The sequence below is a fragment of the Idiotropiscis lumnitzeri genome, chromosome 13 (assembly GCF_059441095.1).
Source record: "Idiotropiscis lumnitzeri isolate Australia: NSW breed Sydney's pygmy pipehorse chromosome 13, RoL_Ilum_1.0, whole genome shotgun sequence".
Classification (NCBI taxonomy): domain Eukaryota; kingdom Metazoa; phylum Chordata; class Actinopteri; order Syngnathiformes; family Syngnathidae; genus Idiotropiscis; species Idiotropiscis lumnitzeri.
In genome coordinates, this window is record NC_142403.1 from 10168868 (window position 1) to 10184961 (window position 16094).

The 16094-nt window shown below is 39.7% G+C and overlaps 1 protein-coding gene across 1 annotated transcript in view; it reads left to right on the forward strand.

The window, feature by feature from the left end:
- The first annotated feature begins 2602 nt into the window (after nucleotides 1-2602).
- brinp3a.2 (BMP/retinoic acid inducible neural specific 3a, tandem duplicate 2) overlaps nucleotides 2603-16094 on the forward strand; it is a 37052-nt gene continuing 23560 nt past the window's right edge. Inside the window, exons 1-2 of the mRNA XM_088313920.1 lie at nucleotides 2603-3326; nucleotides 12911-13285. Of these exons, the coding sequence (XP_088170046.1) occupies nucleotides 13071-13285 (215 nt within the window). The 5' untranslated portion in view covers nucleotides 2603-3326; nucleotides 12911-13070. The remainder of the gene's footprint in view (nucleotides 3327-12910; nucleotides 13286-16094) is intronic.

Here is a 16094-nt window from a genome sequence, read left to right on the forward strand (position 1 = left end):
TTACTCGGTAAAAGTTGTGGAGCAGTTTGGTTGGCATGGCAAACTTTCTTAGTTTTCTCAAGAAGTTCAGTGCTGACTTTTAAGAAGATATTGTGAGCTCATCAGCGATGTAGGTTCTAAGAAATTGAAAAATATTTCCAATTGTTGATGTTCTGTATACAGGTGTAATACAGATTAATAGTCATCTCCCAGAACAGGTTGTGTATATCAAGGAAGACGTCAGCCAGTTCATATGAGCATCTCCCGGGATGGTGTCTGGGCCGGCTGCCGTTTGGGCATTGATTCTGCGCGGATCCTCACGGACCTCTGTTGATGTCACTGACAGTGATGGGTCCTCCGTGGCTGGTGTGACTCTGTTGAGGCTGGATCCAAAAATGAGCATAGGGCTGTGGAAAATTTGCTGATGAATAGCATCCACTGACAAAACCTTCAGAATTGTGTTCACTCAGGCAGGGTTTGTGCACAGAGAATTTAAAGACTATATTTTGGTCCCTAGTAAACAGAGGGAATTATGAGAGTAAAATATTCAGCCTGAAATTTACTCTGAGAATTTTAAAAGTACATTTTTAAGCTGAAATTTTACTCCGTTTACTGTTACCAAATATAAACGTTTTAGAATCAAATGTACGCTATGAAATTGACTGTGTTGTTGCGAAGTGTCGGCGAAAGGAAGTTGAACCCAAGTACAGGGAAGTAAGCAAGGCAAGACAGGAGAGCAACGCAGGGGAATTTGAGCAAATGTATTTTTTACTAAGAGGAAACAAAAGTAGTGAGGTGCAGGAGCAGAATTCACATTCAAAAAGTTCCAAAACTGAGATACCAAATGAACGAAGAACACGACCACCACCCCCTTTGTTTATTTCCCCCCCGAATTGCACTGAAAAAAATGGTGTGCGAATTTACTGTATTTTATTTTATCAAGTGGCTTCACAAAATAACATCATCCGGGTCCATATATTTTAAAGGTGTATAGTCTACTTTGAAAAGCAATATACTGACACTCATAAGAGTCGTGTGGCTCAGTTGTAGAGTGGAAAAATGCCTTCCCATGCCTCAACTCTTGAGTGACTTTTCTTTTTTTAAATGTTTTTGATAAACTAGTAAAATGTACTCAAAAGGTCTTGTAAAATATACTGCCGATATTTCGGAGTTAAGTAAATATCACTCCCCATTGTGCGTACAAAAAAAATGAAACACTTATTTCAGGACCATGGACAGCGTATGGCAAACAAATTGTAAAGTATGAGTGCTTGCTCAATTTTTACAGATGAATATGACAGATTGACAATGAATAGATTTAAACAGGTAATATTTTGCTCAAACTACCAAATTATATCATACGATTTCAAATGTAGCCTTTAATTTGTCATTCAATTCCAGAATTGGAATTGAATATTTTTCTCCATGGCAAACGTAGTGTTTTTTTTGTTTTTTTTTCCATGCAACCTCCAGTTGACCCCCTCATTCTGTCCGACCCTTGTATCCATGTCATTTGAATAAAGATAAACTGCCATTTGAGGTGACGTGACTGTCATCTCAATGATGTTTTTGGTGCTTGCTTGCATTGGTTGATCTGTCGATGTTGTGAGTGGCTTCTGTTGGCTTCACTTAACCAAAAGATAAATAAAAAAATAATCTAATCACATGTTTATGAATAAACCATTGCATTTTGCAGCAGCATCTTAATAAGAATGGACAGTTAGATGTTTTAAAAAAAGGCTGTTTCACTCGAATTTGACTGAACTCCCAAGTGGCATGCAACTTCATTTCGTAACCAGACACCCACCGCACCGTACAGCATACTAAATGGCCACAGTTCATGCAGGAGTGGATTAATTAGCAACCCATTGAGGCGGATGCGCCTGTAGACTTCAGAAATGCGATTACTTTTTATAGATTAAAAGCCGTTACTTCCAAAGAAATTTGATTCTGTTGTTCAGCAAATGCATGGATTACACAGAATAACCCGCAGGCACACTGTGCTAGGTTGTCTTAATGATAGAACATTCTTTTCACTTCGATTTGAGAATCAATTAACGAGAGTATTAAGAATCCACTGACAGAAATCGGGGTACAGTGGATTGTTTTGTCAGACGGTGTGGATAGTATAACTGAGGTAAAAGTATTTTGGGTTACAGCAGTGCAACTGTAATTAATATAAAATAGGGGAAAACTGTCTTCCTGACAAAATCAAAAGTACCCCAGGCAGCAACATGTTTTGGATTCATGCATTTTGAAGTAAAAAAGTGCACAGTTTTGTAAAGTTTAACTCCGGCGATATAATTTTGGCTGTTGTGGTTATTATAAAAAAAAATGCCAGCCTGTTTCAATCTACTTTCTGGTTTAGGGCCATTTGAACAGATTGTAATGCCAAACCAAAAAGGACAGTACCCAGCGTATAGTCTTCGCCCCTTTGTTAGGGGCTTCAATGCAGCCATCCTTTTAGACGCTATTGCAAGAAATGTTCAACTATAAATATGTGCGGCGCGGGAGCATCCATTTGACTACAAGGCTGTTATTTGACTTTTTGCGCGCCGGTGCGTCTCGTGGAAAGGAAGGCGGCGCACGAGACGATTGACAAAACGCTTGCTTGCTATCATTCTCGCCACGTCGCCCACGTTCGAGTCTCCTCTGGCCCCTCTTACAGAAGGCTACTTGTGTGAGAAACATGTGACCGAGAGAGAGAGGGGCGACACGGGAGGAGAGCCGACGATGTGCACCCGGGCGCTTTTCTGCACACTTTCATCCCTCCTTCACACTCGCGTGGGGCAGGCGGAATGAGTTGCTAGAACAACGTCGGCTTGGAATTGCATTGGAATTTTTTTGCCCTTCTTATGAGTGCGGGAGTGCGTCCGCGATTCCACAACATATGTGGCGAACCGGATCCCTCATTTACGCGCTTGGGTCACTCCCAGCTCCCTCCACTTTGCTCTGCTCTTGACTACATCGCCTGGCGGATGGTATCATTTTGTAAAGTCATTATAGAAAGGTCAACGCTTGTGCTTCTAGGAACTGTGAATAAGCCGACTTGCTCCCGGCGGGCGGTGGCTTTCTCAAAGTTTCTCACTGGTGTAGAACCGCGCGACGGATTAGTCGGAGACATCACTGTTGTCGTCTTTCCGCACACGGATCCCCGAGTGCTTACCAGTCATATTTTGGAGTTCTTTCTCTCTCGCGCTCTCTCTCTCCTTCTCTCGCTCTCTCGCTTCGTGGTCATACCACAGAACCAAGGTCGAGTGAAATGAGTTTGCACGGTTGAAAGGCACCGATATCCAGCTGCATATTATAATGGGAAGCATGAACTTTACCTGACTCTCCTAACTGCGGTGAGTATTGTAATCACCACTTATTTATTTGTTGACTATTCTGGATGCTAGAAGCTAGTGAAAATCTTCAGCATGCATTTGTTATGCCCACTTGTTGTTTTATTATATACTATTCATGGCAAATATGTGACCTATTGTGATGTGTCTAAAATGTTTTTTTAGGGTGTACACAAGGTGGGCAGAATTTCCCACAGACCCCGGCCGCCTCACACGCACACCTACTCACACAGATTTCCCCCACAAAACAACAACAAAAATCATTCACATTTCTATACAATGCAAGCTGCCACCTCAACGCATTTCACATTTTGTAAGTATGTATGCAATGTTGTGATCCCATTCAATCAGAATTTTACATTTCACCACGAGGCTCGTTTCCAAAGATGGCATGAGTTGTGGAAACGTTGAAGCTTGACTCTGCTAATGAGCCAAAAGGTCGTAAAGGCAGGCAATAATATTTCAACTACAGTTCTACCGGCGAGGCTTGGGCAGTTGCAATATGTGCAATTGAACTTTGCGTGAAAGCATCATATTTTGGTGAAGAGCTCACTGTACAGAAAGAGGAGGATGAGGGTGGTTTTGAGCACAAATTTCCCATGGAGGACACTCAATCACAGCTGTTAATTTTCACTGCCACTTTCCAATTTTTGGCCCAAGTGCCGAAGCGTCAGACTGTTTATTGGGCCACAACAGTGCCACTGTTCAGCTGTGTACTCATCTATCCCAGGAGACCGGTGAACCTGACCGTGTCCAAGCCTGAAAGGCACACTGTCTCATCTTATGAAGTGATATATTTCTCGCTTCGTAGCAGCTTCCTGCCCCTCACAAGAAGAAAGGCGGGCATGTTGTCATGCATCCACATCTCCATGATACCAACACATCCTGTACTGTATATGGCCCTGCCTATAAAATGATATGGGGATCTGTATAAGCACTGGCAGACATCAATTAATGCCTCACAATGCTAACTGGAGAAATGGCTTGCCTAAAAAGGGCATTCCTCTTCTCGCAGTTTATCGTTGTGTGTCTGGCTGATGGCTGAAGAGACCAACAAAGGGTTAGGGAACAAACAAATCACTGTCACCTTCAACCAACAACTCCTTCAGAAATGGCCCAAAGAAAATCAAGCGAGAAAATATTTGGAGATGTGTTTTTCCCTGGACACGATACATCTATCTCTTTTGAATTCACAGCCGCTGTTGTTCAGAGGGTTAATCCGATGTATAAGCGACGGCAAACAAATGTTAACGACAACGTCACCTATGGTGCTGACGTAGAGCTGAAGACCGGCAGCTTTATTGAATCAAATGCATTCAATCCAACAGTTGCATCTCAAGTAAGGTCTCATGCAGAATTTAGACCACTTGCGTAAGATCTGAGCTGTGCCACCGAATTTAAAGCTTATTTCTACATATGCAGAGGAAAGATCGGTAAACAAACTTTGATGTGTAAAATTAAGCGCATGCTAAGAGAGATACCAGTGCTGAATACTATAAAGTCATTTACTGGGACGTGGGAGTAGTAATAAGCCTGACATAGGAAGATAAAAAAAAAAAGGGAAAAAACACAAATATAAGGATGAAAAGAGACAAAAAAACACTCAAGATTGGTGGTATTTCACTGTTCTGCTCATTATTTGCAGCCCATTATATTATGATAATGAGCAAACTCAAAAGTTTGTTTTCTGTCTATAAAATGTTTTGGAGGAGGGCTGTGAAAAGACAGAAAATGGGGTAGATGGGTTAGGGTTGAAAATAATGGAAAATTTGGAAACTCAAATATGTCGTTGGGGATTTAGGATTTACTTGGGCATTCAAATGGAGTCTTTTAAATGAAAGCAGAGTGGGGAATTAAACTGAAATCTCTCTCTTGGGTGACTGGTAATTGAATGTTGGGTCTGAATATATTTGGTAAAAGCACAGATGCTGAAGAAGCTGCTGTCACTCACCGAAAATTCTTCTACTTCATTTTCAGGGCTGTGAATACTTTGTGACAGAGATTTTAATTACGTTACTTAACTAATCTTATTGAAACCTAATCTTATCAATTTAAGTTTGGAAGTCACAGTGTTCATTTGAACTTTGTACTCTACATTTCCTCCTAAAGCTCAAGTTTCAGTGATTTCCATAAGTCCATGTTTAAGACATATTTAAGTGGTTAAATCAGTGCTTCTGAAATAGTGGGGCGGGCCCCCCTGGGGGGCGTGGTGCGTTGCTGAGGGGGCGCGTGCGACCCTAGAAACATGATTTTTTTCCCCCCGCTGTGCTTCAATAAAGTGTAATTGCACATCCAATCCAGTAGTTGGCAGTGGTGCACTCTTTGTGCACGGCGAGTATTAATGCTCCGGTGTTGGTTCATTTTGCAACAAAAATGCTATTATTTATAGTTGCGGCAAAAAGTGGGTGTTGAGTTGGGGGCGTGAATTGGTTTCTTCTTGCTGGGGTGAGCCATAACAGCATTTGCTATTTAGCACGGTCTTAAAAAAAAAAAAAAAAAAAAAAATCAATAAAGTCTTGAAGCACTGGCATGTTGTGGCCATGGTCGAGTAACTCACGGTGCTATGTGGCCAGCGAAAAACCCAATCTCACAATACACCATCATGCAGAGTGAATTATCCCACATGCCAGGAGAACCGATGTTACGTAATATACGATGATGATTAATATAATATATTAATAGTAATATAATATATTAATATACCATAATGTGCATCTGTTATGTCTCGGCTGATTGTAACTACTAACTGGACTTCAATTTGGAGTCAGCCAGTCCTCCCTCAAGTGTGTCCAGTTGGTCCGAAATACTGCTGCTCACCTCCTAACGGAAGCTCGTAGGAGGGCGCACATTACTCCAATTCTGGCCTCTGTTGACACTTTAGAGTTCATTTCGTCCACCTCTATGTACCTTCCTGTTGCCTCAGGTCAGCGGACCAGACACTACTGGAAGTACGAAGGATGAAACAGAGGCTCAGAGGGGAGTTTTTTCAAATGCCGGTCACTCCATTTGGAATGACCTCCCGCTAAACATTCAGCAAGCCCCCTCTCTGTTCATCTTTAAATCTCACCTTAAGACACATTTTTATTCTTTGGCGTTTGACTCAGAATGACATTTTTTGGTGTTTTATTGTGTTTACTATTTTAATCAGGTTATTGTTTCATTCATCTTTGTTTGTATGTGTCTGATTTTTACTTTTTGTAGAGCACTTTGTCTGCAGCTATGACTGTTTTTAATGTGCGCTATAAATAACGTTGAATTGAGATAATGGTAATGAATTTGAGGCTGTCATTAAAAATTCACCATTTTGTCAAATAAAAATACTGCAGAGCATAAATAATATTTGACAGTTCATTTAGATGTTGGTGATGAATAGACATAGTTGAACATAACATCCTTCAGTCAAAAATGTTTATTTTCCACCTGGCAACTATAATACACAAAAGAGATTAGAGACAAAGTGCGGAAAGAGGAACATGATTTCAAGCGGAATTTTAATGTGGCAATATTGACAAGGCACTAACTCAGCTCAAGTCAGGCATACCTGCACTTCAGGGATAATTCCCTCCAGCTACCACTAGCCTATGGAATACCAACATAATTAAGCGACATTAATATGCTGTGAAGTCGCACTGCTGATACCTTTCATGCAGAAGAAGTGTGTCCCAGGCAGTTTCACAAAAGCAAGCAAGTAGCCACCCTGGCTAAAAGGCTTACCTTAATGTGTGCATCAAGCCCAAAATGCAATATAACATTATGGATAGAACACCAGTCAAGGAAAAAAAAAGAAGCAAAGCCAGACTCATTTTTCCATTTTCAGCGCAACATTGGCCCTTGTGTTTTCAAGGCCGCAGCACAAGGATTTTACTTTGATGAATTGACATGTGTATGTTTTCTTCTCACTCAGTCCTCGGAATGCATGTGCAGATATGCGGCTTCCACGGATATCAGCATTTTGCATTCATATTTACTGCGATTCTTTTTGAAGATTGCAAATCATAAACTGCTTCTCCCACATGTACAAATTAAACCTCTGATAAAAGATCAGTAGCTGAGAGTTCGGTTGAAGCTCACTAAATATTTCATCCACAATTGTTGCCCGAGTGGGGATGTGCACTCATTTATCCATCATCAAATTCATACACAAACACACCTGTGCTAATGACATTCGGCTAAAAGGTGGTTTGGGATTTTCTTTTTTCAAAGATTATGTTAATATTTCAGAACTGGACTTCTTTTTTTGCTTGATAGCAAACTCCAAGGTTAAAATTTAGCATTTATGAGAATCATGCGATATTTTGTGATTGTCTTTTTGTCAGAGTGGGCCAGAAATGATTTCGGTTGATAATTTTCTAAAGCACACCTAAATACAAAAATAATCCAGATGGCCTGAACCATGAGAAGAACTAAATGAAAAAGTAAATCTTTGTGTGTCATACTTTGTTCCAGGTGGGACTGTCTTTTTTAAAGTGCTCTGTGAAGGAAGTTGAGTGTCTCAAAGATGAAGCTGTGGCAAGTCAAAGTGTACAAACAGAACACAGAGAAATTGCAAATGGCTCATTAAATCGGATATGGAACCTTTGATCACTTCGCTGATACTCGGATAACTGGAGCAATTAGAATGGTAACACATCATTCATTACAACTTTACGTAATTCCGGCAGACAGCGAGTAGACTTTGAAGAGTTTGAAGTCGTCATTGTTACCACTTCAGTATGTGTTTACCTGGCGACCTGACGTAAGCACGCCTCCTTACCCAAAATGCGAAAATGACACTTGGGACACTTCATGTCTACATTCAACGGTAAACATTTCGCCATATACAAATTGCCGTCCACATCTATTTTTTATCATACTTGTAGACATCTGATCTTTCCATGTTTATTCATGAACATTCATGCGCCTCCACACAGTGACAATTTTATCTTTGATGTCTTTCTCCCGAGACACCACGGGAGCGCTTTCTTTGTATTTGTTTATGAGACAACTGGCAGCCATATTACAACTCAACAAAGGCTGTTTTACCCTGGGCACTGGTATGAGAGGTATTGTCGACGGTAGTTGCCGGAAAAATAACTGGGTTAATTAGGGCCCAAATAAAACTCATTAGTCAGTACAGAGGGGAAGATGTAAAGTTTATCAGTTCCTGTTTTCCATTTTTTTTTCTTACAATGGTTTTGGGGTTTGCTCGCAGTCAACTTACAAAATGGATCCTGTTGAAAGAATTCTAATGAAATGTTTTAATCATGTCTGCAATCTCTCAAAGGGATGTACAACTTCTATTGTTGTCTTCACATAGATTTATGGTGGTTCGGAATGATTTATTATGGCCGTGGACTACAGGATAGTGTATAAATTGACTTTTATTTGACGAGGCCTTATGTAGACTGTTTTAACACGTACATCATCTCACTTGACCTGACCTAAGACACTTGGACTTGCAGTTGTTTTTCACAACACCTACCACAGGGTACGGAAAAGGAAAATGTCAGAAACATGGCAACACTATCCAACCTTGCCCATATTTAGCGCAGGTTGCCAGGTGACTGTACAGGAAGTAGCCTGGTGCCTTGCCCTGGTTTGGTGTGTTGCAAGTTATATTTGTGACTACGGTATACAGCAGATATCCTCATATTTGTGGTCCGGCTTCTGTTTATGGATTATATATATATTTTTTTTTTTGTGTGTTTTTTTTTGGGGGGGGGGGCAGGGGAATCAATATTTGTATATGGCTGCGATTGGCTGGCAACCAGTTCACAGTGTACACCGCCCATGACCCGAAGCTGCCTGGAATAGGCTCCAGCATGCCCTCACAAGGATATGCGGTTCGGTATATATATATATATATATATATATATATATATATATATATATATATATATATATATATATATATATATATTCCCTCCTTCTCCTTCCCCAATACATTTCATTGGGTTTCAATTTTACATTGCTTTTCTCCATTTGCAGGTGGGCAGGTGTCCATTGCATTTAATTTTGAAGCAAAAATCAATGTTTCTTATTCTACTCCTTTCAACCATTGTATTCAAAGTAGTGGCAATTTCCATTAATTATCGTTCATTTATAATTTATACATTTGTCTTGTTGTCATGAATATTTACTCTCTTATTTACTCCATGCTGTTCAGCGTACATTCCTCGCCCATTTTTCTTGCTGTTGTCATTCTATAATCACTGTGCCGATATCATTCAGATTCGAGATATGCTCCCACCTTTTGCGCCTTTAGTGGCATAGCAAGTACATAATTAATGGCTTGTTCAGTGCCGTATAGTTGCTGTGATAAGTGCAGTGTGAAAAAGTCCTATATTCATTTGCTCCAAAATGATGCTCCACGATATATTTAGGTCTGATATCTTACAATCATTGTGATGTCCTCCACGCACACAGTCTCGAACACGTACACATTGCAATCAGGTAGGTGCCAGCTTGGCATCCTACAATATATGGAACAGATGTTTTGAGGCTGAATGTTTTGGTTTGTCATCGTCTGCAATGAAACGGCTGCGGTAATTCTCACGAAAGATTAGGCCAGGGAATTCACGTATCTCATCAATACACTGTGTCCTCTAAAAGGAGAGAGTCAAGAATGCATTTGGCGAGCACGTTGCTGAAGGAAACTTGACATTTGGGGAGTAACGCCAAAAAATTCAGGAACTGCTGCAAGGAATTAAGAAAGTTTGCAGTGGTCGATGAATCCATTCTTCTCAAGTCAACAGATATAATTGGTTGTTTATATACCGTACATTCTTAGTCCACTGAGAATTCCCTTTTTTTTCTTAGGGAAAAAGCATTTTTGAGTTAATTCAATGGATCCAGATGCCTGCTTTTCTGACTGCTTGAATTGAAAACGTCATCCATTGAGTCAGCCAATATTTTGTTTGATGTTTTGGAATCGCGTGAACGCTGCTCAAGCAGGAACATTTTAAACATTGTTGGAGGAAAAGCATTTTGAATGCAATTTAAATCGTGACATATTGTGTGCCCTTGTAAACGGAGACCGCTGTATATCTGATATCATTCAGGCATCTGACAACAAAGACTCAGCCCATGGCTTTGTTGGGAGATAATGTGATTATGAAGCTGGCATGGACCTGTCTGAGGATGATGAATGTTTGCAGACAGAACTGCCACAGCGATTGTATAGAAAACATGCAGGATGTGAGTCAAAAGGGGGATTTAGAGATATTCCGGAATGCAGAGGAGGAAGCAAGTGGGTGGCTTGACGAGGGATGAACAGAAAAATGACGACAGAGGTGTTTGCAGGGAAGGAAAAGAGGGCTAGTGAGCACCGTGGTACAACTGATTGTTCTCCATCCACAATCTCCTACATCACCTTTTTGGACTCTTGCCTGCTAGATTATAGGATTACAGAGTCCTTTACAATGACCGCTATGTTCTGTTCTGAATTTAACATGGCACGCATTGTCCACTAAAATGGGTTACTCTTGGCACCACATGAACCACGCTTCACCTTGTCACCACAATGACGTTCAAAAGCGATCCAAAAGTCTTACATTACCATGAATTAATTGCTAATTGCAGGCGCTGTCATGTTTTCCAAAGTGCTGCCCCACTTGCAGACTGAAATGTGAAAAGCGTGAGCTTAAGCAGAGCATGGCTCGACATCTCCCGAGACATACATTTCTCTTTTCTAGATGGGGATAAACTATTGAACGCTGACAAAATGAGCACAGAATTTGCTAAAAGGACCAATATACAAACCAATGAGTTAAAAGAGAATGGGGAATCTGGTTCCGGTTTATTTTGAGGTCTTTATTATTTCTTTTTAAGACTATTTCAGTGACGTGCAATTTATTACTTTTTTTTCTTAGTGTCAACAGAAGCTTGGGGCTGAAGCAGCGTTCAACTTGAACCAAGTCTCGGCTTTGATAAGCTCGTCCAAAAGTCATCATTTCCCTTGTTTCCTGTCTACTTTCACGAGTGAAAGATTAATTGAAATGACATAAATTATGACTCCAAAATGGGCTTTTACATCATTGCTTAAAAAAAAAAAAAATACTTCTTGACGCCGACTTCTAGCTGATTTGAATGTGTTCCTAGTGAGCTGTGCCTTGGACTTGACATTGCAAATGTTAGTTAAAAACAATGGAGAGTTATTAAAAGAATAGTATGCGGACATAATTCAGTTTCATTTGATTTTATGAGCAGGATAAAGTAATTGATTTGCACATTGTTTCCTCTCATACAGGCGAGAGGACAAAGATGGAATTTTCGCAGCCTCATGTCAAAAAAGGTTTTCCGCAAACTGTCTGCTCATCAGAACTAAAAACTTCTGCAATAAAGTCATCATCCATGATTAATTATTTAGGAGATGTTCATATATTTGTCCACAAGTTAAAATTCCCAAATGATCGTGAGTATCCACTCTCTATCAAAGTTAGAACCCCCATTTATTTTGAATCAATCATCTCCCCGCAAAATAAATAAAAAAAGGACTGAAAAAAATAAAACATTTATATTTACACAGTATGTATTTATTATAAAATATTAATAATGAGTTGAATCATAAAATTATTTTTGATTTGACATTTCGTTACATTTTAAAACTTCAAATGTGAATCGGTTTTATGTTGCTGATGAGTTGCCGTTTCTTTGGATTTAATCAACTTGGATAGTTTGGGCTTTGGAGAGTTTTCACGTGTAGCATATTAATAAACATGACAATAGTTAAAAGCTGTAACATATCAAATCGAATCATATTCCCACTGAATTGAAGTTGAAGTATTTTTGAAAATTGTTGCAGCCTTGAATTGTATCCAATTATCTTTTGTGGAGGAATGCACGCACAAATTTTCTTGTCTGAGGGTTGCCTGTGATACCTTAAATCCTTGAGGGTACACGAGGAAGGTCAACACGTCATTGCATGTGCATTCCCTTTGGCCAATATTCCACAATCGTAGGAGAGCCTATGTCGTTTACATTCAGTGCGATTTGTCCAGGATAAAGCGGTAAAAAAGAAAATCTCAATATTTTTCAGGCACAATCCACACTTGTATCACACGACTACAACATTATTTGGCTGTTGTATCCACCCACAACTTTCTCCCGTCTTTCTACTTTTTTTTTTTTTCTGTGGGTCACATTCGTGACTTAACTTGATCGATTGTTAGGTGAATACGACAATATAATGGGACTTAACGCCTCACTGCAACATGCACATTGCAGTGAAATGTGCCAGTGAAGGGGAAAAGACTTAAAGGTTGGTTATGCTGGTGTAGAAAAAAAGAAAAAGAAAGGCAAGAGTCTGACTAGTAATACGTCTTTCATTTTTATGCACGTCTCTCATTTTTATGCACATTTTTTTCCATTTGCAACTTATATCTACCTCGGTCTCATTTTGGAATGTCCCTTAACTCATTTAATACCATTGACGGCTAAAGACGTCAATTTCCATTTTTTTTTTTTTTTTTGTGAATGAGTTAATAAACTCTTCAGATAAATATTGTTGACACCTTAAGGCAATGAAAGCAAGGCGTAATGACATCTGTATTAGTGTTTCATTTCAGTTCCTCGTATTTAATCGTGACCTGTGTATCGCTTTCATGCAGGTGCTTGCGGGGTTTCGGGGTGATGCAGGACTTTCTGCTCAACCAGTGGAGGAGCCAGCTCGCAAACAGAGACTTGGGCTGTTGAATGTAACCCCCCATCGGCGTCTCCGCCACCAGCAGCAGCAGCACCCTCATCCCTCAGCAGCTCCTTTCATCTCTGATGGCTCGATGGCCCATCTTCAGCCTCGGCCTCCTTTGCTGGGTTTGTTTACGGCCGGTGGGAGTAGCAGCAACGACCTCGCTGCCAAACGACAAGCTCGGCGGCCCCTTGGACTGGCTGCTGTCCGACAAGGGGCCATTCCATCACTCTCCGGAGTACATCGACTTTGTGGAGAAGAACAGACAAGGCTTCTCGACCAGATACAAGATCTACAGGTGAGTTGCTGTTGATCAAACACATTAGCAAACTGCGGTCCAGTCAGGAGTTTGCCAATCAAAAAAACCCAATTTCTTATTTCGTAAGTCCATTAATTGGCTTTCTCGGAAATGCTGCACTGATCGATAGTGCTTTCATGTCCTCATCATTGAAGCCACTGTAGGCAGAAAATTTGCTTTGATTAGCATAGAGACTGGAAACAAGTTTCCCCGAGTCAGAAGCAAACATAATCTCTGTAATGCATCATTCAGAACTTTTGATGTGCAATGAAAATTGTATAGCCCTTTTTAAACTTTGAATTAAAGAACTGAACACTTCTCTCTGAAAGTAATGTCATAAGAAACATCAAACAAGTCATCGTTTAATTCCACTTTACATCTGGCTCAGTTGCAGTTTGATCCACAATTTGTAACACTTCAAAACACATTAAAGTAGTGCATTTCCAGAAAGAAAAAAACATTTAAGATTTTAAGTGATATTTTTCCCTGAAAAAAAAAAGTCAAATAATTCAATAGAATACAATGAACGGTCAAACTGCATAGCTTGGCTTGATGCAATTGATTAGTTACCTTCTCCTCATGTCTCCACTCTCGTGCGGAGAGTGATTTGGTCAGCCCTAAATCTTGCAGTTGTTATGAGCTCTTCTGTTGTTTGGTTAATGCGTTTTGGGTCATTGGCTTGCTGCATGATGAGGGATTACGCAATCATTTTTTTTTTTATTTTATTTGACTGACAAAATGTTTTGGAGGACTTTTGAGCTTCTGCCATTATGTAATATTATTTATTTCGAAGCTTATTGAGGAAGTTCAAATCATGCGTGCCCGGATCATTACCTCCACTGAGCCGTTGTTTCTCAACGCTTTAGCCTTTCCATGACTTTCAGGGAAATTAATCTTTGTCTGATCAGTCCATAAAACTTTTGTCACAGAATTTTGCATGCGGAAAGGCTTGTTTGTTTTGGGGTAGAGCAACCTACCATTTATCAAACTTGTTCACAAGTGGGCGTTATTGACCCTCTTGTTGCGGAACTCCAGAGTACCCGCAGGCTGGCTTCATTGCTTCATTATTAATGCTATTGCTTCAAGTTTTAAACGAGACTCCCCTAAAAAAAAATAAAAATAATCAAGTTAGTTAACATTTACATCTTGTAAGCAAACACAAGGGAAATATTTCACCATCTTGTAGAGAATTTAAAATCAACAAGTGTGCAAAACAAATAGTGGATGTTTAGTTGATGAAAAAAAAATCAAATAAAATACCAAATGTCATTTCCCTTTTAAAATATTGACCTACTGTATGTCATATTTTGACAAGGATTTTGACCTCCGCTGCTAAAATTGTCTTCATCTTTAGTTAAACACTAAATTCAATTCTAGCCCTGAAATGAAATAACTAATAAATGTAATCTAATCCGTGTTTGCTTCAGTTTTTTGTCTTTTCTGGGAAAAATAAAAGACTTATGTCTTTATTTTAGGAAGGTGACCATTGTCCAAAGGAAAAAAAAAACTAACAAACAATTGATCAAAATGGTAAACTACTGTTAAACATTAACTGTCTTGTTCAGAGTTGTAAGAATATAGTGAAATACTATCCAAGTCTCAAGGCATTTGTAGATCTTTTAGCGTATTCACAGCTACTAATATATTTTTTAAATTCCTTTTCTGCATGCACTTATTTTATTTGACAACCAGATGAAGTATAGATCAAACGGCATCGCAACAATTTATCTTTTATTACTGCGCACAGCAGACAAGATGTGCCTTATTATTAGTTGCCGCCTCTTGTTAAACACAAACGCTTTATCAGAGCCACCATTTTACAATATGTGAATCTCTGAAATATGACGCTATCGTTGTGTATTTCTTGCAGCTGAAGACGTGTTGCTATCAGATGCCTGATCACATGGTTGTGTTTTCCAAAGCCTTGGGGAGTCACCCCATCAAACGGTCATCTCAAATGATTTGGATTAGTACGGCTAAAAAGGGATAGGTTGTCAGGACAGAATCATATCCAAATTAGTGAAGATTGTGTCATCATATGGAACGATGTCTCCCAAGGTTCTGGAAACTGAGAGACATTTTCCGATGTACTGTAACGATGTCTCAACCTGACAGATGTTTTATGGCATCGTTGATCAAGGGGCTGCTGCGTTAGAGCTGTTTAATGTTTCCCTCCCTGGCAAAAGGTAGTTGTCCGCCACAGCTGAGCAGCATGGGCGGCAAGATTAATCGTCTTATCATGTGGGCAAGTGATTAGAGATCTCTTCGTACTTATTACTCCACATTATCACAGAATCCCCTGAGAGGATTCTGTCAACTGCAAGGTTGTGTTTGAGGCCCTCCAGATTACCACAATGTGGCAGTGATTAATAGTGATGATATTACACGGAAAAATGTACCTAAAATGGAAATAGATTGTGAATCTTGCCAAATTAAATTCACTCACAGTCTGTCCCACTTGATTTCAGAGACGACTCTGACAAAGACTGTGGTGGTGGCGCTAACTACTATGCTGGAATATCAATGTTGAAGCAAGACTCTTGTTGGGTAATAGAGACTCTTAGGCTAAGTGAGCATTTTTACCGTGAAATCCCACGCATTTTACCCCCAAAAATAATCCCAAATTGGGGGGAATATTATACACGGACGCTAGATATTTACCCGTGCCTAGACATTACCTAGGTACCGCAGCAACAATAGTTTGTTATGTATCACCCTCTTAACGCGATCAAAAGGACAATTTAAAAAAAAAAATAAAAACCTCAATAAATATTACGTTTTTTCCCGGCAACTTGTTGTGGTGTAGTGG